Source organism: Carcharodon carcharias, chromosome 16 (genome assembly GCF_017639515.1).
Source record: "Carcharodon carcharias isolate sCarCar2 chromosome 16, sCarCar2.pri, whole genome shotgun sequence".
NCBI lineage: Eukaryota > Metazoa > Chordata > Chondrichthyes > Lamniformes > Lamnidae > Carcharodon > Carcharodon carcharias.
Genome location: NC_054482.1, coordinates 57328990 through 57354183, shown reverse-complemented (window position 1 = coordinate 57354183; position 25194 = coordinate 57328990). Strand labels below are relative to the sequence as shown.

The 25194-nt window shown below is 42.0% G+C and overlaps 1 protein-coding gene across 2 annotated transcripts in view; it reads left to right on the top strand.

The window, feature by feature from the left end:
* Window positions 1-25194, top strand: part of dnai4 (dynein axonemal intermediate chain 4) — a 179742-nt gene that overhangs the window by 25075 nt on the left and 129473 nt on the right. For both annotated transcript variants that reach the window (XM_041207630.1, XM_041207629.1), the window contains exon 3: window positions 3322-3503. In XM_041207630.1, coding sequence (XP_041063564.1) covers window positions 3322-3503 — 182 coding nt within the window. The remainder of the gene's footprint in view (window positions 1-3321; window positions 3504-25194) is intronic.

The window sequence follows — 25194 nt, the reverse complement described above, 5'->3', positions numbered from 1 at the left end:
AAGGCTGGAACTGGGTGTTGAATGTTGCTGTCTAATGTTAATGTCAGAAAAACATTAGCGGATCCTGACTTATGAATTTCAATGAGGCCCTTGCTTGTCAGGTGCCAGTACCTTGGTGGTTGCCCAATTCATACCTGTTAAAATGATACATGATATGAAGATGAGTGAAAAAGACGCTGTAAGGATATAAAATTATCCCCTCCCTCCCTTCACTAATGCCCCATTCTTGTTAGATGTGGGAATTAAAATCGGGGCAGGAAGAACCCCAAAACATTTGTAGCCAAAGATATTCAATTTGAAGGGATCATACCTTAGGGAAAGGTATATGAAAGGGAAATCATGTTTGTCAAACCTGTTGGTTTTTTTTGAGGATGTTACTTGTAGGGTAAAGGAGAACCAGTCGATGTGGTGATTTTGGATTTTCAGAAGGCTTTTGATAAGGTCCCAGGAGGTTAGTATGCAAAATTTCAGCACATGGCATTGGGGTAATATATTGGTATGGATTAAAAATTGGTTAACAGGCAGCAAACAGAGTAGGAATAAATGGGTCATTCCCAGGATGGCAGGCTTTTACTAGTGGGGTGCTGCCAGGATCAATGCTGAGGTCACCATCCCTGATCCATCCACATATTCAGTATCCCACCACAGTGACACCGCTCTTAGTCTCCCTAGTACAAGAACCACCGACACCTCAGCCTGCTGGGAAATCATCATCAGACAGTAAAAACTGCACAATTACTCAGCGGATTTAAATAAATAAACAATATTCAATGTTTCAAAGACTCTGTCGGTTCAAACTGTTCTTTACAATATAAGTGATTTGGATTTGGGTCCAAATGTAATATTTCCAAATTTGCTGATGACACAAAACTAGGTGGGAATGTAAGTTGTGAGGAGGATGCAAGGAGGCTTCAAGGGGACTTGAACAGGCTATGTGAATAAGCAAAATCATGGCAGATAGAATATCATGTAAGTAAGTGTGAAGTTATCTGCTTTGGTAGGAAAAACAGAAAGGCAAGAGCATTTCTTAATTGGTGAGAGATTGGGAATGATGTCCAAAGGGAACTTGGTGTCCTTGCTCATGAGTCACTAAAAGTTAGCATGCAGATGCAGTAAGCAATTAGGAAAGCAAATGGTATGTTGGCCTTCATTGCAAGGAGATTTGAGTACAGGAGTAAAGATTTCATGCTGCAATTGTATAAAGCCTTGGTGAGATTGCATCTAGAATTTTTTGTACAGTTTTGGTCTCCTTATCTTTGCCATTGGGGAAGTGCAACAGAAGTTCACCAAACTAATCCCTGGGGTGGTGGAATTGATTTATGAGGGGAGATTGAGGAAACTGGGCCTGTATTCTCCAGAGTTTTGAAGAATGAGAAGTGATCTCATTGAAACTTACAAAATTCTTGCAGCAGGGTAGATGTAGATAGGATGTTTTCCCTGGCTGGTGGAGCTAGAACCAGAGGACACAGTCTCAGAATAATGGACAGGCCATTTAAGACTGAGATGAGAAGGAATTTCTTCACTCAGAGGGTGGTGAATCTTTGGAATTCTCTACCCCTGAGGGCTGTGAGATCTCAATCATTGGATATGTTCAAGACAGAAATCACTAGGTTTCTGGATACTAATGACATCAAGGGATATGAGGATAGCTTAGGAAAATGATGTTGAGGTAGATGATCAGCCATGATCTAATTGAATGGCAGAGCAGACTTGATGGGCTGAATGGCCTACTCCTGCTTCTATCTTTCTATGTTCCTAAAAGTAAACCCCTATAAGTCTATTAGGAGCAGAAGAAGAAAATGTTAGCTTTATTTACCTCCTTTCCTCCTTTGGCAACATTCTGATTTTGCTTCTAATGCATCAAGATTGATGGGCAGTTAATGTGCCCTTAATGTGTTCCATTCTTTCAATTTTTGATGGAGTTTCAGTATCACAGTTTCAGCCCACTTAGTTCTGACACCAGACTAATCAGATCAGAATTTGGGGTCCTAACCCTAACGAACTAGATTTTTAAGCTGGTGGATGTAATAAAATAGAACAGCGAGGCCAAATTAAATATCTATTTTTTAAAATGGAGATAATATAGTGGTGGAAATAAGTGAGAAATTATACTGTTATATATTTAAATTAGATTGCTTAGGAGTGAGGTCCTCTGTTTCAAGTCACAAAATTACATCTTTTTGAAGCCGGAAGGAGCCTAATAATTGTTGCTATTAGAAGTAACAAATGAAGTTTAATAAATCAAAGAATGCACTGTATAAAATGTAGGTTGAATTTTATTATATAAAAAAAATGTTTTCCCTCATTAATGCTCAGTCCCTTTGCCAGTCCCTGCGTATCCAGCTTGTTTCCGTGTTCCATTTCTCCTACCTTCCTCCACCTAACAAAGTAATTAGTGCCAGGAGGCAGGAAGAAAAAAAACCAGTGGTATTAAAGATTGACTTAAATGTCAATGAAAAGAATAGTTTGCAGTTTCATTTTGCTGTATGACTGAACCCTCCATAATTTTCATATAAAGCACTGAACATGAAAAGTTTATTCAGTGCATTGAGCTTACTTCTTTCAAACATTACAATCTGGCTCAAAACATTTTACTCCACTTGGTTAATCGCCTGAGGCACCACTGATATTTGAACAAAATACTACCTTTATTTATCTACACTTACAGCTCCATTATCTATTATTCAGTCCTGGCCAGTTGCTTTCCACAAGTAAAAGTTCTGAGGGTATGCAGAATTCCATGGAACAGAATACCATTTAAACAAAAGCTAGGTGATGTAGGACTATCACTGAGTAATTCCTGTCCCTTTGATGCTTGTCCTGAAGGGTATGGTCTGGCTAGTGCTTTCAAGAAAAAAAGCAGGAGAAGCAACCTTGATGGCTCAATGGATTCATATACTGCCTAATTTAATACTTATTCATACAGATCAGGAAAATTTCAGATTTGATCTATGGTCTAGCTTAATTAGCTGGCCTCAGCCAGGGAGTGTACAGGTGAATTTGGAACCCTTGTGCTTGGCAGATCTTGACAATTATTCAATGACCGCTGTTGTAAAGAAAACATACGAAGACACGTTTAGGTTTGGTTGTGATGTATTTCACTCCATTGTTTGAAACGCATGCCAACATGAATGTTCATTTAACTTAAATATTTGAATGGCTGCTAGGAACTGTAGCCCTGTGCAGATCAGCTCCTTAATGAAAGGAGAGAAAACTGGAAAAAATGAGCAAGAAATAATGCTAAGCCTTAAATGGGATCTCGATGTTTTTATGTTTTCTGTCGACTTACAACTGTTGTGACCATATGTCTGTCCTTTCCAGGTGTTTGATGAGAGTGGGAAAGATGTGACTCCTCACTCTCTTATTGTCTTAGATGCTACTTTTGCACAAAGCAGGCAAAGTAAAATTTTCTCCTCTCAAGATTTACTATCTTCTGACTACATCCTCACTGGTACAATGTACCAAACGGTTGTGAATGCTAGTCTTGGTGGACCTTTTACCAGGTAATTTTCTCATTCCCTCTTAATGCATATCTTGTTGAATTTTTAAATTTGGTTGTGTGATGGGTTAGCACATTACCGTTTAATCCCAGGGAACCTGGTTTTGAAGGTAGTGCTGGCATGAAATAAGTCTCCTCTTTTGGCTATAAAGATTTTTGGGGCCATCTCATCCCAAGCAAGCATGAAAGTGCCAGTAATTTAGCCTTATGTGATTAAAATAGCAGTTTGCTAATGAGGTTGGGGTGGAGAGGATAATTATTAAATTGTAACACGATCTGAAATGGTACAAAAGGTGATATCTGTACATATATCTCTTAGGAACCTTTTCAAAAGGCCCTGGATCAGAAAGTTTATGCACAACTGCCTCAGATAAAAGCAAAATACTGCAGATGCTGGAAATCTGAAATAAAAACAGAAAATGCTTGGAAAACTCAGCAGGTCTGGCAGCATCTGTGGAGAGAGAAACAGGGTTAACATTTGAGTCCGTATGACTCTTCTTCATATGCAGACTTGAAACGTTAACTCTGTTTCTCTCTCCACAAATGCTGCCAGACCTGAGTTTTTACAGCATTTTCTGCATAACTGCCTTGTTTTATGACATTGTGAAGTACATCATAAATGGGGAGTTTTGCCTACAATCCACTTTCCTTATTAATTTGACCTCAGCTGGTGTACTCCATGAATTATTTCACTCTAGCATCACAATGACTCTTGGAAGTAGTTTTGATTTAGGTGGAAAATGGGCAATATTGGATCAGTCACCCATTATACATCTTGACCGGTTTTCATTTCCATTGGAGTCACACTATCACTGAGTAAAAACTAGCCCCTCAGAGTTACACTTAATGCTAAATATCAGTTTTATACTGAAAGTCTGCATCCATTTGTAACTGGGGTAAAACTGCACATGTTTAAAAGTTTCAGTTAAATGCGATTTGACTGATTGTTGTAGTAGTAGGGTCTGGTACATGCAGGGTTAATGTGGGACTGAATACAGTACCACCCACAAAGTGATGTGAGAAGGCACATGACCCAGAGTCAGAGTCAGTCCAGAGATGGACAGAGACGTGTTAAGAACAAGGATGGAGTCAGCTCCATACCTGTACTATCTACTGTATTTATGTATATAGTTATGAGTTGTTAATAAAGACTTGCTGTCAACATGCTCAAGACTATGAAGTCTACTTCATGGTGTCCGAAGCATCTGGATCAAAAACTCTTATTCTCAGAACAATGCAGAAAAGCTAAGTAAAAAGACACCTTCAACAGATTCTGAACTGAAACAAACTCCCAACTGAAGCTACAGACATAGAGAAAATTACCAGAAAAAAAGGCCCCAGAGAAAGATGAGCCTGGAAAGCCTGAACCTCCCTTGAAAGTCCAGCTTCAGCAAGCAGAGCTCATAGCCTACAAGGGCGAGACAAAATTTTTTAAATTCCAGGCCAGCCAGTCCTGATAAACCCCTTTTCATTCAGTCAGAAGTGTTGTTTGAAAGAATTCCATCACTAATACTGATCCCCAATTGAGTCTCAACATATGGCTGAGTTTAGCAAAAAGAAAGTTAATAATTAATTTTGTCTACTTTGGGTAACTCGTGACCATCCAGTTTCCTAAACAGCAAGCCCGCGGTTCTTTTCTATGTGTCCCGACTCGCAACGCTATACCACTGATTAAATTAAGGTCGGCAGCCAGCCGACCCACGCAGTCATTGCAGAACATTCTCTAGACAGAAGCATGCTGCTGACATTTTGGAAAGCCTACCAAAAACTGGCAAGCGGGGAAAGATTCATTGTTTGGCAGTGAGTGGTGATGTCATCGTGGAAGTCTGTAATCTCTTAAAGCTGTACCCATACTTATGAAAATCTTCAAAATGTATCACAATTCCCCACTTCCAGCTCCATTGGGATTCACCTATGGCCTAGATCAGTCACAGAATTGGAGCCATTGCAGGAAAAGATTTTTAAGATAGTATTGTTACAGGTCTAAATAAAAAATATCAGTAGCAGAACAAGTCAAAACACTCTTTACTTGATTGGGGTAATTGCAGACGACATTATTGCACCACAAGCTATCGAGGAGCCATCTGCCAAATTTGATAATGTTTTAAAATCCTTTGACGTTTATTTCAACCTGAGATCCAATAAAATATTGGAGAGAGCCAAATTTAATAAGAGAGTCCAACTGCCCAGGGAACCTGCCAATCCCTTCATAAACAAACAAACAGTACAGGCTGGCAGACTGATGTGAATATGCGATTTAAAGTCTGAGCTCATCCGAGAGAATCATGGTGGGTGTTGTAGATGATTCACTCTGACTCCCGACAAGCTAAAGATGACCTTACCCTAGACAAGGCATCCAGCTAGTTAGACTGTCTGAGCTACGCGGACAACACAGGACCATCCTAAGGGAAGAGAACAGTACATGGGGCAGAAACCAACCCTCAGTCCACCATATCAGGTCACAGAAACGCAGGGACCATCCAAGTCAAGGAAAGCAATTCTGTTTTCTGCTGAACCATCCAGCAAAGTGACCTAGCCAACACTGTGGTGCCAAGCGCCCTCAGGAAAGATCAGTGTTCTGCGAGCTCCACCCAGTGCTTCCATTGAAACCGAAAGGGAAACTTCGGTAAACTGTTCAAGTCAAAACCCCAGCACCACACAGACATCCCAAGGGTATCCCACGAGGTTGAGACCGAAAACCCTGAAGGCATACATTCATGCTTCTTGGGTGACATCAGAAGATGGAGCTCTTTGTTTTGGAATGCTGACATTCTGGTAAATAGTCATCTAACAAATTTTATATTGGATTCAGGTGCCTGGTGACAGCCCTGTCAGATGAGGAACCATGACTCCGCGGCCTTTGAATTCGAATGATGGACACTCCACTTTATGGAACGGGGGAATCCGACTCCCAGTCATCAGCATGATCCTTGAACCACTGATGTATGGCCACAAACAGATCTTTGAGTTGATGTATGTTCTCCAGAATCAGCCTCTCTTCTGAGCAAGAATGCTTGCTTAGCCCTAGATCTCCTCCAGTTGGGAGAAGATGCCAAGACTACCACTGTCATTAGCCAGCCAGAACTGCACCACCCTGAGTCCTCGACTTCCAGTCAGCGTGCCACAACCACAAGGGATGCTGGATCCTCGTAACAGTCTTGCACCATTTACAACATAAAGCAGAGGTGAGCATGCTACTCAACCTTCTTCCTTGCTACAGGAATGCCCTTTCTCAGCCTCAAATGGAAAAAGAAGAAAAGGCACCACCAAGCAGATGAATACCTTTCTCATCCACCCTGCAAGAAACCATCAAGAGTAACATCAATCATGTGCCAAAACTAGCCAGATCAATCAGGCGTGGTTTAACATCAAGTAATGGAAGAAACGGCTGAAACCATACCCAATTGCCAGTCCAACCTCCAACCCAACAAGAACCAGTACCACCAGAGCCTACCACTCTCCTGCCAGAAAGGCAAACAAGATGTGGAAGGGTTATAAGGCACCCAGACCTCTAACTTCAAGGACTTAAAGGGGAGAGATGGGTTAGTGAGAATGTTGCTAATGTTAGTACTGTAATAGCAATAATGTTCATAAGGTTGTAACAATAAGGTAAATGCACAAGACTTACGACAGTGTTAAGACTTAAAGTAAACTAAAGTAACTCTATATCCATGGGATAAAGACTTGGGGGAGGTGTAGTAGCAGGGTCTGGTACATTAAAGATTAATGTGGGACTGAGCATAGTACCGCCCACACAGTGATTTAAAAAGACACATTACCCGGAGCCAGGGTCAGTCTAGAGATGGACAGAGATGTGTAATGATCTAGGATGGAGTCAGTTCCATACCTGCACCTTCTACTATATATCTGTATATGGTCCCTCTACTGTATATATGTATATAGTTATGAATTGTTAATAAAGACTTGCTGTTAATATGCTCAAGACTACAAAGCCTACTTCATGATGTCCAAAGCAGGATTCTGTAGTTGCCACTATTATTAGGGTCTATGGCTGCATCATTCAAAACTACTTGTAGTTTTGCACTAATTTGCCATTCATACTCCAAAATATCTCAAGGATGGAAACTCAAATCAGAAAATACTAGAAAACACTGAGCAGGTCTGGCAGCATCTTTGGAGGAAGTTAACATTTCAGGTTAATGACCTTTTATGAGAAATAGATGTTACAGATTAACAGTTTATAAGCAAGTGATGAGTTCTTCATAGACGGCTCAGGCAGAAAGGAATTGTTCATCCTCTGCTCGGATCCACTGTCGCTTCGCAGACCGATGAGTACCTGTGACCAGTGTTATGATCTGAGCTGATGTTACTACTGGACAAGTCAGATCCATGGAGGAACCCAGCTTAATAGATCCTAACTTTTAATTTTTTGTTTAGAAACGTGGAGGATGGCTACTGAACAGAGTCACAGGAGTCAGCTGATACCAACATTTGACAAAAGAATAAAACAATTATTAAACAAGAAAAGATGAACTATATTATAATACTCCTTCACCTGCAACTATCCCTTTACATATATATACAGATTTGTAAGGATAACATAAATTACAAAATCTATCTTCTACTTTAATGTTCACAGTAAGTGAACCAATAGGAGACCTGGGTGAGACACACCACACCCCAAAACCAAATGATAGATGTGACCCCAGGGAAATGCTGTGGATCGCTTATCAACTCCTCCCAGACGCTTGTCACACCGTGAGCCAACCAGTCTCACTGAACTCTGTCTTTCACACGAGGATTTCCAATGTCCCACTAGAAGAACTCACTTTGGAATCTTCTCCCAAACGACATTTTTGCTTGGACTCCTTCCACAAAGCGTCCACCTCCAGTGTTTCAATCTCCTTTCAATGTTCCTCCCCTCTGGATCGCCACGTGCATTCAAGCTTTACCTTCCACTCTCTCTCTCTCTGGTACTTAGCTGTGCTAACAGAACACTGCTTAAAGAGTCACCAACCTTTGGCTGTCTCCTTGGATCTTCTGGCTTCTCACAAACCCACTTTACCTTGACTCTGCTCCCTGTGGATTTCTTTAATTCAGAACCTTTTACTCTGCTCCTTACTTTAACTTCCACTGAGCAGGATCTGTTCCAGATTCCAGTCGTTGTCCTTTGATTTAACTGTCTTCTTGGTGCTACTCATAATAAGAGGTTGTGATGGAAGAATTAATTCAGGCTGGTCTTCTGGTTCAAGTTGGTTTACTTTCAAGACAGCTCCTCACTGCTACTGATTTCCTAGTAGCTTCCACACAAAGTGTTCCAGTTGTATCTTTTTATTCTATTTAGATGGGATAATCAATGCCCATCTCCTGTTTAACTAGCAATTGTCTTTAGCAAGGTGATAGCCATATTAACACTTGGGACCTTTTTCCTCCTTCGTTTCCTGGTTTTGTGTCATTTCTTTTTCATTCTTTTGGGAAATCTCTCTGCAATTCCCTATCCTGTCCAGCTTCCTTACCCTGTGGTATCCACAGACTGATTGCTTTTCTGTTTCCATCTGCAAGTCTCCTGTTGCTAGGCAACATCACAATTTTTCTACTTTGTTTTAACTTCCATAAACCACTTCAAGGGTTGTAAAACCTCATTAAAATGTAGGTATACAAACAAACCCACAGACTTGCAGGCAGCATTCTCCCAGACAAAAACTCTAAATGAAACTAGACTCAGGTTTCACCCTTTTAACCCACAAATAAAACATATAAATTAAACTTAAAGCTAAAACCTAAACTTAAAGCTTTAGCTTATTCCTAACACCCGCCAATACAAATATAACCTACTGGGAGGCAGTGGCATAGTGGTATTGTCGCTGGACTAGTATTCCAGAGACCTAGGGTAAGGCCCTGGGGACCTGGGTTTGAATCCCACCATGGCAAGATGGTGAAGTTTGAATTCAGTAAAAATCTATAATTAAAAGTCTGATGATGGCCACAAAATATTTCCAATTGTTGTAAAAGCCCACCTGGTTTACTAATGTCCTTTAGGGAAGGCAAGGTAGTTGAACTTTAAATGCCCTCTAAGTGAGGGCCACATTCCATGAATGAATTTTAAAAAAACTTAAAACTAACTCTAGTTTCTAACACTAGTTCAAACTGGCCTCAGGAGCCAGAGTAAATTGCAGCAAGAGAGAGGCCACATTCTTTTGGAAGTGGGCTGACTGATCCTTTGGCCCCTTCAGCCTCAGGTCTGACTACCTGAAGGGCTGGACCTATGTAAAGCCCCTTGGGCTGTATGTTCGACTTAAAATGTGTATTGTAAATATAACCTGTAATTTTAAGCGTATTGCGGCACCTCAGAATGCCGCAGAAAGAAATTGAACCATATTGCACTTTCTGTAATGTCCAATTTAAATTGTTATGTTATGTACTTTTACAAATTTTATGCCCTGATTTCTCCCCTCACCGCCCATACCTAAACAGAAGGGTGTTTTTGATTTTTGATTTCCCCCTTTATAAGTGGCGGAGTATTTTTCCAATCCTTCAATTTTTGAAGTGATCCAATCCTCTATCAGTAACCGCACAGCAAACTCGTGATAGGGTAAATTTAGGTTAATTTATTTTACACACACTCAGAAATGCAGGAAGGGATTCAGAATGTAGCCACAACGTACATTCACACAATAAAAGAGGAATAAAGGAAAGAAAGAGGTACGGGGCAAGACCACAGACAAAATAAGAATTATTGTTTCATATTTCATTGTTTCCAGAGTCCAGAATCAAAAGTCCAATGGTGTATTCCTTCAGAGAGGTTAGCTGGCTGAAACTGATGCGGGGTGATCCACTTTTCTAGTCGCATTGACTTCCACGATGGGAGAAGCACATAGAGCGGAATCATTCTTGCAGTACTGGTGCAGAAGTTCAGACTTTTCAGTAGAAAGTCAGTGTAGATGAGGGCCAGGCAATTTAAACCTGGACAGAGCTCTGTTTCTGCTGCTGCTTTGCTGATAGAAGATGGCAGATTGTCTGTATTCAGCTCCACAAGGCAATATTTTAGGTTCTAGCAGCTTGGCGGGGGGTGGGGGGGTTGGGGGTGGGGGCGGTGGTTGGCTGTTGGGTGTCTTACCCTTGGTTGGGACAAAGGATGTATATTCCTGGTCTGGATTCTTGAGATGGTTAATGTTGCATCCATTAATAAGTTTCAGCGGTTTTGGGGCCTGTTTGTCCTCACAGACATGTCGTCTCCATTGGCCAGAGCTCTGCCTTAGAAATGTAAAGGGTCTTTGTGCATTTTGTTGGAATTTGATTTTAGCAGTCACAGGAGGCATTGGCACCTCCTTAGAGACAACGAGATCCTTGCTATTTTCTGAAGGCTAGAAATTCCTCTTTGTGTGCATCATAGCTAGTTAGGCTTCAGTCACTGTAAAGCCTTTGTCTGTTTAAAAAAAATTGTAAAGTAGCAAGGATGATATACACATATCCCTTCATGTATTCTGGGCATGACATTTGATTAAAATATATGTTTTGGGCAAAAAACAGAAAGGGGCTGTTCAGGTTACCTCCTCCCCAGACTGTAAAAGTAGGGAAAATCCCAAGATATTCTATAAGTATACCAATGGGAAGAGGATAACCAGGGAAAGAGCAGGCCCATAAGGGGCCAAGGGGGCAATCTATGGGTGGAGCTCGAGGACATCGCTAGAGTGTTGAATGAATACTTCACATCCGTCTTTACCCAAGAGAATGAGGATGAAGATATGGAACTCGGGGAGAGAGACTCCGAGGTTCTTAAGCAAATTGATATAGGGAGTGACAAGGTGCTGGCAGGCTTAAAGTGGACAAATCTCCAGGTCTGGATGATTTGTGTCCCAGACTGTTGAGGGAGGCAAGGGAGGAGATCGCAGGGACTCTGACCCAAATTTTTAATTCCTCTCTGGCCACAGGGGAGGTGCCAGAGGACTGGAGAACAGCTAATGTGGTTCCGCTATTTAAGGGTTGTAGAGATAAGCCAGGGAACTACAGGCCAGTGAGTCTCACGTCAGTGGTAGGGAAAATATTGGAGAAAATCCTGAAGGAGAGAATCTATCTCCACTTGGAGCGGCAAGGTTTGATCAGAGATAGTCAGCATAGCTTTGTCAGAGGGAGGTCATACCTAACAAATTTGATTGAATTTTTGAGGAGGTGACCAGGTGTGTAGATGAGGGTAGTGCAGTTGATGTAGTTTATATGGATTTCAGCAAAGCCTTTAACAAGGTCCTGCATGGGAGACTTTTATAAAGAAGGCAAATGCACATGGGATACAGGGTAATTTGATATGGTGGATTCAAAATTGGCTTATTTGTAGGAGACAGAGGGTGATGACAGAAGGATGGTTTAGTGACTGGAAGCCAGTGTCCAGTGGCGTACCACAGGGATCTGTGCTGGGTCCCCTATTATTTGTCATTTACATAAACAACATAGATGACTATGTGGGGGGTAGGATTAATAAGTTTGCAGATGACACAAAGATTGGCTGGGTGGTTAACAGTGAGGTTGAGTGCCTTGGACTACAGGAAGATGTAGACGGGATGGTCAAATGGGCAGATGTGTGGCAGATGGAATTTAACCCTGAAAAGTGTGAGGTGAAACACTTTGGAAGGAGTAATCTGACAAGGAGGCATTCAATGAATGGCATGACACTAGGAAGTTCTGAGGAACAAAGGGAACTTGGTGTGTGTGTCCATAGATCTCTGAAGGTGGAGGGGCATGTTAGTGGGGTGGTGAAAAAGGCATATGGGACACTTTCCTTTGTCAAATGAGGCATAGATTACTAAAGTAGGGAGATCATGTTGGAGTTATATAGAACCTTGGTGAGGCCACAGCTGGAGTAGTGTGTGCAGTTCTGGTCGCCACATTATAGGAAGGATGTGATTGCACTGGAGGGGGTGCAGAGGAGATTCACCAGGATGTTGCCTGGGATGAAACATTTAAATTATGAAGAGAGGTTGGATAGACTTGGGTTATTTTTGTTGGAGCAGAGAAGATTGAGAGGTGACCTGATTGAGGTGTACAAGATTATGAGGGGTATGGACAGGGTGGATAGGGAGCAGCTGTTCCCCTCAGTTGAAGGGTCAGTCATGAGGGGACTTAGGTTCAAGGTGAGGGGCAGGAGGTTTAAGGGGGATGTGAGGAAAAACTGTTTTACCCAGAGGGTGGTGACGGTCTGGAATGCACTTCCTGAGAGGGTGTTGGAGGCGGGTTGCCTCACATCCTTTAAAAAGTACCTGGACGAGCACTTGGCATGTCATAACATTCAAGGCTATGGGCCAAATGCTGGTAAATGGGTTTAGGTAGGTAGGTCAGGTGTTTCTCACATGTTGATGCAGACTGGATGGGCCAAAAGGCCTCTTCTGCACTGTGTGATTCTGTTTAGCTGCTTCCACTTCCTCATCCACTTCCTCATGTTCCTGCTCTTCAGCTGCTCAGTGTATAGGTGGTGGCAAGGGCTGTCCCCTTATGATGACAATGTTATGCAGCAGACTACTGCAAATCTTGGCATCTGCTCTGCTGAGTATGGCAGGATTCTTCCAGTGTATTCCAGGCAGTGGAAGCATTCGTTCAGAATGCCAGTGGGCTGTTCATTTTATGTGACAGCATTGCTTTCATCCTATGTGTGCTATCCTGTTTGCATGGGTTGCACACTGGAGTCATTAGCCCGTCACACATTAGCCTCCCTTTGGTCTACCATGCAGCTGGCACAGTGAACTGCTACAGAATGAGACATTGTGACTGCTGCCAAGACAGTGGACATGGACCTGAATGACTCACTGCCTAAGGACACACACCAGGTGGTGGTGTTCCCATCTGTCTGCTGCACTTGTCCTTCTAGATGATAGCAGTCGTAGGTTTGGAAGGTGCTGCATAAGGAGCCTTGGTGAGTTTCTGCAGTGCATATTGTAGCTGATACATACTGCTGCCACTGTTTGTTGGGGCTGGAGGGAGTGAATGCTTGTGAAAGGGGTGCCAATCAAGTGGGCTGCTTTGTCCTGGATGGTGTGAAGCTTCTTGAGTGTTGTGGGAGCTGGACTCATCCAGCCAAGTGGAGAGTATTCCATCACACTAGGATAAAAGCAAAAAACTACGGATGCTGGAAATCCAAAACAAAAACAAAAATACCTGGAAAAACTCAGCAGGTCTGGCAACATCTGTGGAGAGGAGTACAGTTAACGTTTTGAGTCTGCATGACTCTTCAACAGAACTAAGGAAAAATAGAAAAAGGGTGAAATATAAACTGGTTTAAGGTGGGGGGGTGGGACAAGAGCTGAACAAGAAGATAGAGGGCCTTCGAGCACCTTCTGTCTGTCCGCAAGCATTACCCAGACCTCCCTATCGCTTGCCATTTCAACACTCCACCCTTCTCTCATGCCCACATGTCCATCCTTGGCTTGCTGCATTGTTCCAGTGAAGCTCAACGCAAACTGGAGGATCAGCACCTCATCTTCCGACTAGGCACTTTACAGCCTTCCGGACTGAATATTGAGCTCAACAACTTTAGATCATGAACTCTCTCCTCCATCCCCACCCCCTTTTCCCCCTCCTTTTTGTTTTTTCCAATAATTTATATTGATTTTTCTTTTCCCACTTATTTCCATTATTTCTAAATGTATTTCCATCCATTGTTTTATCTCTACCTTTTAACCTTTTTCGATTCTTTCACCCCACCCCACCCCCACAAGGGCTATCTGTACCTTGCTCGTCCTGCTTTCCACCTTTAATTAGCACATTCCTTTAGATAATATCACCACCTTCAACACCTCTTTGTCCTTTTGTCTGTGACATCTTTTGGTTGTCTCCACCTATCTCTGGCCCTCTATCCAGCTCTTCTTGTCCCACCCCGCCCACCCCCTTAAACCAGTTTATATTTCACCCCTTTTCTATTTTTCCTTAGTTCTATTGAAGAGTCATGCAGACTCGAAACGTTAACTGTGCTCCTCTCTACAGATGCTGCCAGACCTGCTGAGCTTTTCCAGGTATTTTTGTTTTTGTTTAGTATTCCATCACACTCCTAACTTGTGTCTTTTGGACTGGGTCAGACTTTGGGGAGTGAGGAAAGGAGATGAGTTACTTGCCACAGAATTCCTAGCTTCTGACCTTATATGGTGTGTGTGTGGTTGGGTTTACCTTTTTGAATATTTTTATATCTTTACCTGTTTTTTCAACTCAATAAAAACTAACCATTTTATTTGTTTTAAACTCAAGAGAGCCTGCCAGACTAGTTTCTTCGCAATCAACATGCAAATGGTTAAGCACAGACATTGAATAATACCTCCATCCTCCTTACAATATGAAGGGACTTGAAGGGGGAACCTTCTGTTGCACAAGGTGGTCCAGGTGATAATGGAAGTGGCCAGGCCCATGATCTTCCTTCTTTGCACAGTTCTAATGCACCTTCACTGCATGCATGATAACACCTGCGCCAATATGGCATTTAGCTCAAATTGCCCCACCAATGTGCATGCATGTTGCAGCTGTCATTTTGGCGTTTTAAGGGCACTTATACCACCTAAAAAACGGGATATAAATGGGCCCAATTTCTTACCCAGGGCATCTTGCTGCAATTATATTGGACTATGGTGAGACCGCACCTAGAGTACTGTGTATAGTTTTAGTCCTCTTACCTAGAAAGGATGTACTTTGAATCAAAGTCCTATAAAATGATTACAAAACCAAATGAGGCCATTTGGCCCTTTATGTCTGTGCCAACCTTCTGCAAAATTAACTCAGCTAGTGTAGCTTCCCCACCTTTTCCCTGAGCCCTGAATTTTTTTCTCTCATCAGGTAATTATCAAAATACCTTTTGAAAGCCATGATTGAATCTGAATCCACCACTGTTAGGTAGTGTATTCCAGATCCTAGGCAATCACTGCAAAAAAAGTTTTTCCTTATTTGCCTTTTGTTCTTTTGCCATTCACCTTAAATCGGTGTCCTGTGGTTCTTGACTCTTGCGCCAATGGGAACAGATTCTCCCTATCTACTTTGACTAGAACTCTCATGATCTTGAACACCTCTATTAAATTTCCTCTCAACTTTCTCTTCTCCAAGGAGAACAGCCCTAGCCTGTCCAATCTATACAAGTAACTGAAGTCCCTCACCTTTTGAACCATCCTCTAAATCTTTCTACATGCTGTTCCTACAAGAGGACACATTCTATATCCACTGTATCAAAACCTTCCATAATTTTGAAGACATCTATTAGGTCACTCCTCAGTTTTTTTGAGAGCAAAAAGCAAACCTGTCAATCCTTTCCTAATAAGTAATCCTACACATTTACATAAGAACATAATAATTAGGAGCAGGAGTAGGCAATTCAGCCCCTCAAGCCTGCCCCACCATTCATTACGATCATGGCTGATCTCATTTCGGCCTCAACTCCAATTTCCCGCCCTCTCCCCCTAACCTTTCAACCCATTACTAATTAAAAATCTGTCTATCTCCTCCTTAAATTTATTCAGCATCGTGGCATCCATTGCATTCTGAGGTAGTGAATTCCACAGCTTCATGACCCTTTGAGAAGAGTAATTCCTCCTCATCTCTGATTTAAAATCTACCACCCCTTAGCCTAAAACTATGGCCTCTCATTCTAGAATGCCCCACAAGGGGAAACATCTGCTCCATGTCTACTTTGTCTGTCCCCTTTAGCATCTTATATACCTCAATTAGATCTCCTCTGAACCGCCTCCAGTGCAACTACATCCTTCCTCAAGTAAGGGGACAAAAATTGTGCACAGTACTCCAGATGCGGTCTCACCAATGCCTTGTACAGTTGCAACACTTCCCTATTTTTATACTCTATTCCTTTAGCAATAAATGCCAAAAATTCCAGTTGCCTTCCTTATTACCTGCTGTACCTGATGCTAGCTTTCAGCGATTCATGCACGAGGACACCCAGATCCCTCTGCACTGAAGCATTCTGAAGTTTCTCTCCATTTAAATGATAAGTTGCCTGTTTATTCTTCCGACCAAAATGGATAACCTCACACTTATCCACATTAAAATCCATGCGCCAAATTTTAGCCCGTTCACCTAACTGTTCATCTCCATTTGTAAATGTCTTATTTCTTCATTGCAACTTACTTTCCCACCTATTTTGGTGTCATCTGCAAATTTAGCTATAGTACCTTCTATCCCTGAATCCAAGTCATTTATATAGATTGTAAGTAGTTGGGGCTCAAGGACCAAACCCTGTGGCATCCCACTAGTTACAGTTTGCCATCCATTTATCCCGACTCTCTGCTTTGTGTTGGTTAGCCAATCCTCTATCTAAGCTAATATATTACTCCTAACTCCATGTGATCTTATCTTGCGTATTAATCTTTTGTGCGGCACCTTATCAAAGGCCTTCTGGAAGTCCTGATATACTACATCTACAGGATCCCCTTTATCGACTTCACTTGTCACATCTTCAAAGAACTCTAGCAAATTAGTCAAACACGATTTACTCTTCATAAAACCATGCTGACTCTGATGGATTGCATTTTGACTTTCCAAATGCCCCATTACTACTTCCTTAATAATGGATTCGAATAATTTCCCAAAGACAGACGTTAAACTAACTGGTCTATAGTTTCCTACTTTCTGCTGCCCCCCCCGCTTTTTTCAATAAGGGTGTTATATTAGCATTTTTCCAATCCACTGGAACCTTTCCAGAATCCAGGGAATTTTGGAATATTATGGCCAATGCATCCACTATCTCTGCTGCCACTTCCTTTAAGACCCTGGGATGTCGGCCATCAGCTCCAGGCGACTTATCACTCTTTAATCCCAATAGTTTGCTCAGTACTTTTTCTCTAGTGATGGTAATTGTTCTAAGTTCCTCCTCTATATCTTCTGCACTACCTGTTACTATTGGGGTGGTACTAGTGTCCTCCACCATGAAAACTGAGGCAAAATATTGATTAAGCCATTTCTGCCTTTCCCACTATTAACTCCCCAGTCTCATCCTCCAAGGGACCAACATTCACTTTGTCTATTCTCTTTCCTTGTATATACTTGTCGAAGCTTTTGCTATCAGTTTTTACATTCTGTGCTAGTTTTCTTTCATAATTTACCTTTGCTCTTTTTATTATTTTTTAGTAACCCTTTGTTGATCTTTAATAGTTTCCCAATCTTCCAGCCTGTCACTGACCTTTGCAATTTGGTATGCCTTAGTTTTTGCCTTTAAATTATCTTTAACTTCCGTGCTTAGCCATGGATGCTTTTTCCCCCTCTTACCATCTTTCTTCCTCATTGGGATATATTTTACTTGGGAGGAATTGAATATCTCCTTAAATATCTGCCACTGTTCATCAACTGTCCTACCTTGTAGTCTTCCTGCCCAGTCCACTAGGGCAGGAAGCCTGTACCATCCTAGTAAATCTTCTCTGCACCCTTTCCAATGCCTCTATATCCTTTTTACAATATGGCAACCAGAACTGCACTCAGTATTCTGAGTGCCGTCTAACCAAGGTTCAATAAAGTTTTAGCATAAGTTACGTACTTTTTAATTCTATCCCTCGAGAAATAAAGCCTAGCCCTTGGTTAGCTTTTTTTAAATGATTTTGCTAGTCTGTAGCACAACCTTTTGTGGTGTATTTGTAGTCCAAGATCCCTTTGTTCCTCTACCCCACCTAGGCTTGCACCTTCTAAGTAGTAAGTGATCTCCCTATTCTTCCTACCAAAATGTATTCCTTCATATTTATCTGTGTTGAACTTCAATTATTTGCCCATTTTGCAAGTTTATTAATGTCCTTCTGTAACTTGTTGCAAGTCTTCCACAAGTATTAACTAAAGTTGAAGCCATCCACAAATTTAGGTATATTTTTGATTCCAAATCGTTAATGTAAATTTTGAACAGCAGTGGTCCCAGCACTGATCCTTGTACAGTATCACTTCCTACCTTCCACCACTCTGAATAACTGCCCTTAACCCTGCCTCTCTACTTACTGCTTGAAGGTAGCTAGCAATCCATTCTGTCACATGTCCCCAACTCTACACTTTCTGACTTTATTCATAAGTCAACTATGGGGTGCCTTACAAAACATTTTTTCAAAACCCAGGTGAATCAAATTACTGTATTGCCATTGTCTACTGTTTCTGTTATCTCCTAAAAAAAATTCAATGAAAAACTCAATCAAATTAACAAATACATGCTGGCTTCCTTAATTAATCCACATTTGCCCAAATGATTGTTAATTTTGCCCTGTATTATCATTTCTAAAAGCTTTCCTACCACCAAGGTTCAATAAAGTGGCCTGAAAGTTGCTGGCCTGTAAGTTGCTGGCTTTATCCTTTCCTATCCAAAAATGTTGGCATCAATTTTGCGTTCAATGTCCTCAAAAACGACCAGAGATCATTTGACATTAAATGCTCTCATTTGGAATGAGTTTTATCGCAGATCAGCAGCATTTTGCCATCTTTGACATCGAATTCCATAAAATGACGAAAGGTACTCAAAGCTATCCCATGTGCTCAAAGCTATCCCGTGTGCTCAAAGCTATCCTGCGTGCTCAAAGCTATCCTGCGTGCTCAAAGCTATCCCACATGCTCAAAGCTATCCCATGTGCTCAAAGCTATTCAATATGCTCAGTAACCTGCATTTGAAAAATTCATTACTGAAATAATATCTGAATTTATTCAGTTTTTTCATTTACATCAAAAAATATTTCAACTTTCCAGTACATGCTTGAGAGAACCCACCAGATCTCCATCAGATCTTAGCAGGCCTGACAGCATCTGCGGAGAGCGATACAGTTAACGTTTCAAGTCCGTAAGGCTCTTCATCAGAACTAAAGAAAAATAGAAAAGAGGTGAAATATAAGCTGGTTTAAGGGGGGGGTGGTGGGACAGGTAGAGCTGGATGGAGGGCCAGTGATAGGTGGAGATTGCCAAAAGATGTCATAGACAAAAGGTCAAAGAGGTGTTGACGGTGGTGATATTAGCTAAGAAATATGCAGACTTTGTGACCGCTTTGTGGAATACCTTCAGTCTGTCCTCAAGCATGACCGAGACTTTCCTGTCCCTTGCCATTTCAACACACCACACTGCTCTCATGCCCACATGTCCGTCCTTGGCCTGCTGCAATGTTCCAGTGAAGCTCAACGCAAACTGGAGGAACAGCACCTCATCTTCCGACTAGGTACTTTACAGCCTTCCGGACTGAATATTGAGCTCAACAACTTTAGATCATGAACTCTCTCCTCCTTCCCCACCCCCTTTCCGATCCCCCTTTTTCTAATAATTTATATATATATTTTTCTTTTCCCACCTATTTCCATTATTTTTAAATGTATTTCCATCCATTGTTTTATCTGTACCTTTTAGTCTATTTCGATCCACCCCCCCACCCTACCCCCACTAGGGCTATCTGTCCCTTGCTAATTCTGCTTTCTACCCTTATGTCCCCATTAGCACATTTCTTAGCTAATATCACCACCGTCAACACCTCTTTGTCCTTTTGTCTATGACATCTTTTGGCAATCTCCACCTATCACTGGCCCTCTATCCAGCTCTACCTGTCTCACGCTAACCCCCCCCAGCCCCCACCCCCACCCTTAAACCAGCTTATATTTCACCTCTTTTCTATTTTTCTTTAGATCTGATGAAAAATCATACGAAATCGAAACGTTAACTGTATCCATCTCCGCTGATGCTATCAGACCTGCTGAGTTTTTCCAGGTATTTTTGTTTTTGTTCGAGATTTCCAGCATCCGCAGTATTTTGCTTTTATTCATCAGTTCTTAAGTTGTTTTAGTCTCAAGGTCTACACTTCCCACTTGCCCACAATGCATCCCACCCCACCCACCAAGTCCTCAGGTCTAAACAGTCCAACCACCAACCCCACCTCCACCATCAGTCTCAGGGTTTACACTCTCTACTCCTCCACCCCCAGTCTCAGGGACTAAACCCTCTCCCATCCCACCCCCATTCCCCCCAGTTTCACGGTGTAAACTCTCCACCCAACCCCTCTGCCTCAGTCTCAGGGTCTAAACTCTTTGTTGGATTGATCCTTGTCATTCACTATAGCTAATCTGAACTTTATGATACTTGGATCACTGTCCCCTAAATGTTCCTCTACTCACACTTGAACTGTTTGTTTCAACTTATTCTCCAGAACCAGATCCAGATCCCCTTTGGACCGGAAACATACTGCTTGAGACAATTATCCTAAACACATTTTACAAGCTCTTCTCCCTCTGCCATTTACACTATTACTATCCCAGTCTATTTTAGGATAATTAAAGTTCCTCAATTATAAAGCTCTTATTGCTTCTACACCTCTCGTAATTTTCTTGAAAATTTGTTCCTCTATATCTCTCCCACTAGTTAGGCCAGTAAAATACAGCCAGTGATGTTAAGATATCAATATTGTTTCTTAGATCTAACCAAATAGATTCTGTCCACTAGGACATCTTCACTCTCCAGCACTCTAATCATAAAATCATAGAACAGTTACAGCACAGAAGGCCAGTCGACCCGTCATGTTTGTGGTGGCTCTCTGAAGGAGCAATTTACCTTGTATCATTCCCCTGCCTTCTCCCCAATAGAATAATGCTCCTCCTAATCAAAACTGCCACCCTTCCTCCTTTCTTTCCATCTATACCTTTCCGGAACAAATTTGATCCTGGAATTCATGTCTCCCTTATTTAGCACACCCGTGCATTCACGTTCACACACAGTAAAACTAATTAACTCCTCACTGCATTCCCTCTTACTCTGATCATACACAATACCCTACTATTTCTTACTTTAAGGCTAGCTGTCTCTCCCAATTCTTTGTTCACCTTGAAAAAACTCAGCAGGTCTGGCAGCATCGGCGGAGAAGAAAAGAGTTGACTTTTTTTTCTCTTTTCTTCTCCGCCGATGCTGCCAGACCTGCTGAGATTTTCCAGGTAATTCTGTTTTTGTTTTTGTTTTGGATTTCCAGCATCCGCAGTTTTTTTGTTTTTATCTTTGCGCACCTTGTTTTGTCTTCCTAATGTTATCTCCTGATTCCCACCCCCCTGCCAAGTTAGTTTAAACCCTGCCCAATAACACTCACAAACCACCCTGCAAGGACATTAGTTGTGGCTCTATTCTGTTGCAACCTCTCTGGTCCCATCTCCCCCTAACCGGTTGCAAAGGCCCAAGAATCTAAAACCCTCCCTGTAGCATTATCTTTCCAACCATGCATCCTTCTATTTCTACGCTCACTAGCTCATGACACTGGAAATAATCCAGAGATTACTACTTTTGATGTCCTGTTTGCTAGTCTCTTTCCAACTCCCTAAAATCTGCTTGCAGGATCTCATCCCTCTTTCTAGCCATACCACTAGTACTCATATGGATGATAACCGCTGGCTGTTCAGCCCCTTACCGCCCACCTTGCAGAGTCCCCTGCAGCTGCTCAGTGACATCTTAGACCCTGACAGCAGGGAGGCAACAAACTATGCTGGATTCACGTCGGTGGCTGCAGAAATGCCTGTCTGTTCCTGTAACTATAGAATCTCCTATCAGTAATGCTTTCCCAACCTTTCTTCTGCTCCCCTGTACAGCTGAACCACCTGTGGTGCTGTGGAGTTGGCTCTGGCTGCACTCCCCAGAGGAATCATCACTCTCACCAGTATTCAGTGAGATACACTCCAAGAACATCTGCACTATCTGCCTGGTCCTCAGTGACTGCCCGGAACTCATCCATTTCTTCTTTGTCTGAACACTCAAGCTGTGGGGTGACCAAGTACAGGAACATGATAACCATAAATCGTTTAATATTGTGGATGCACTGCAGTGACCCCAGCTGCTGCTCAAGCTCTGAAACCCAGAGCTCGAGCTGCTCCAGCTGACCACATTTCCTCCACAAATGGTTGTCCCAGGCATGAGAAACATTCTGGAGTTCCCAGACAGAACAGGATCTGCATGCCACGGGACTTAGATGCCCTGCCATGTCTTTATTTATTATTAACTGACTTAATAGAAAGAAACTTATGACTTGAATAAATACACACTTACCAGTTACTCATCAATCAGCTGCTTCCCTTGTGCTGATATCACCTTATTTTATACATATTTGCAGCATTATTCATTATTTTAACTGGTTAAGCTACAAAAGTTAATGCAGTACTTAATAGTTTCCCAGCCCTAGTTTAAGCCATTGCCCAAGTTTAGAGGAAAAAAAAATCTTAATACTCGTCAATCAATCATCTATCTACTGTCTTATGATGTCCTTCTTGATTTTTTTTTGATGATTTGTTTTCTTTTTTCTCTTTCTTGTTGTATCTCTCTCTCTCTCTCTGTCGCTGCTTTATTCCTGCTTATTCTCAGACCTCTAGCCGTTCTCACAGTGCATCTCTCTCTCTCTCTCTCTCTCCCTCCCTCCAAAGATATGCATCAATACTGAAGGGATCAGAGGGATTGAGCAGAATGGTCCTATGTTCTTTAGAATTTAAAAGAATGAGAGGTGATCTCATTGAAATGTACAACATTCTTAGAGGACTTGACAAGTTAGATGCTGAAAAACTGTTTCTCCTGACTGTTGAATCTAGAACTAGGGGTCATAGTCTCAGGATAAGGATTCAGTCAATTAGAGTTGTAGATCTTCAGAATTTTCTGTAGATGCTCATTCAAGATTGAGATTGATAGATGCTTGGGCACTTAGGGAGGCACAGGATATGGGATTAGGTGAGAAAGTGGAGTTGATATAAAGATCAACCACAATTTTCTTGAATAACGTAGCAGATTTGAGGGTCCGTATACCCCATTCCTGCTCCTATTTTTTCTGTTCTTATGTCTAATGCCAAATCATGACAAAGATTTGAAGTGGGGATATTCACTGATAATTGCATTGTGTTCAGTTCCATTCGCAATTCCTCAGATAATGAAGCATCCATGGCAACATACTTTTTTTCTAGGTTTGCAGTAACATTCATGCCACATGAAGCCAAGCAATGAACGAGAGAGAAGCAATGAACCACCTCCCGTTGACAGTCAAAGCAGCTTACCACCACCTCCTCTCGGACAACTAGGGATGTGCAATAAATGCTGGCTCAGCCAGCGAAGCCCACATCCCATGAATGAAGAAAAAAAGTAATATTACCATTGCTGAATCTCCAACCATCAACATTTACCAATAACTTAACTGCATCAACTCTATAAGTACTGTGGCTATAAGTGCAGATCAGAAATTGGGTAGATTGCAGTGAGTGGCTCACGTCCTGTCTCTCCAAAGCCTTTCCATCATCTATAAGGCAAAAGTCAGGAGTATAATGGAATACTCCTCACACTGATTGAGTGCAGCTTCAACATCATTCAAAAATCTCGACATTGTCCAAAACAAAACAGCCAGGTAGGTTGCCACCCCATCTATCACCTTAAACATTCACTTCTCCATCAATGACACACTGTGGTTATGTGTGTACCACCTACAACATGCGCTGCAGTAGTTTGCCAAGGCTTCGTTGAGTGATCTTTCCAAACACATGATGTCTACTACAAATAAAAGCAGAAAATGCTGAAAAGACTCAGTAGGTCTGGCAGCATCTGTGGAGAGAGAAACAGAGTTAATGCTCCGAGTCCAATATGACTCTTCTTCAGAACTGGAGAAAGGTAGAAATGTAATGAGTTTAATGCTGTTAAGAAAGATTGTGTGGGGGAGGGACAGGTGGAGCGAAGTAAAAGATTGGGCTTAGGTTAGAGGGAAGGAATGATTAAATGACAAATGTGGCATGGAACAAAAGACAAAGTGAGTGGTAATAATATTATTAACGTTTAAAGCTTTGGTCCAGAGTATATGTTAATAGCAGAATTAAGATCAGCATTGTCTGAAAGCAAAATGGCAGAATATGTTAATAGTAGAGGAAGGGTCAGCACTCTCTGAAAGCAAGGACATGAGAACAAGATACAGACTGGCACTTGTGGTGGGGGGAAAAGAAATTCAGAATGGAGGACAAAGTTCATGGTCTGAAGTTATTGAACTCAGTGTTGAGTTCAGAAGGCTGTGAAGTGCCTAATTGGAAGATGTCTGCCATCTGGGAGGATGGCATATGGAAAGCAGTCGGCAAATGGGAACACCATTACCTGCAAGTTCTCTTTCAAGTCACACATCATTCTGATTTAGAAATTTATCACTGTCCCTTCGTCATTGCTGGATCAATATCCTAGAACTTCCTCCCTAACAACGCATTGTGTATACCTACACGACACAAACTGCAGTGGTTCAAGAGGCAGTTCATCAACATCTTCTCAAGGTCAATTAGGGATAGGCAATAAATGCTGACCTTGCAGCAATGCCCATAACCTACGGCTATAATGTTCCACTCCCATTGGCAGTGGGCATCGTGGGTATGAATGGACAATATGGCAAGAAGGCCAAAAATTGGTTTTACGCCATTGTGAAACCAGTTTGGGATTGTCTGCTTTGCCCATCAATGGCAGGCCGCCTTTCCCACTGTTCAACGTTGGGAACCTAATTGCAAAGAATTTGCATTTCATCATCTTACCTGCCTGCCGTTATCATTCCCCCCACGTCAAATTTACCTGCGACATCGGTGTAACTTCAGAACGACGTGATTCACAACAGCATGTAAAGGGCATGCACCTGGTGAGCTGAACTTCGAGGAGAAATTGTAGGTGAGCGCACACTAACGTAGTGCAGCGTTCACGAGGGTCACCCGTTCGACTTCAAGGAAGAGGCGCCGCGCATTCAGGCGAGGGCACAAGAAAGTTGCTTTTTCCTTGCTGGCTAACGGTGCGGTGCA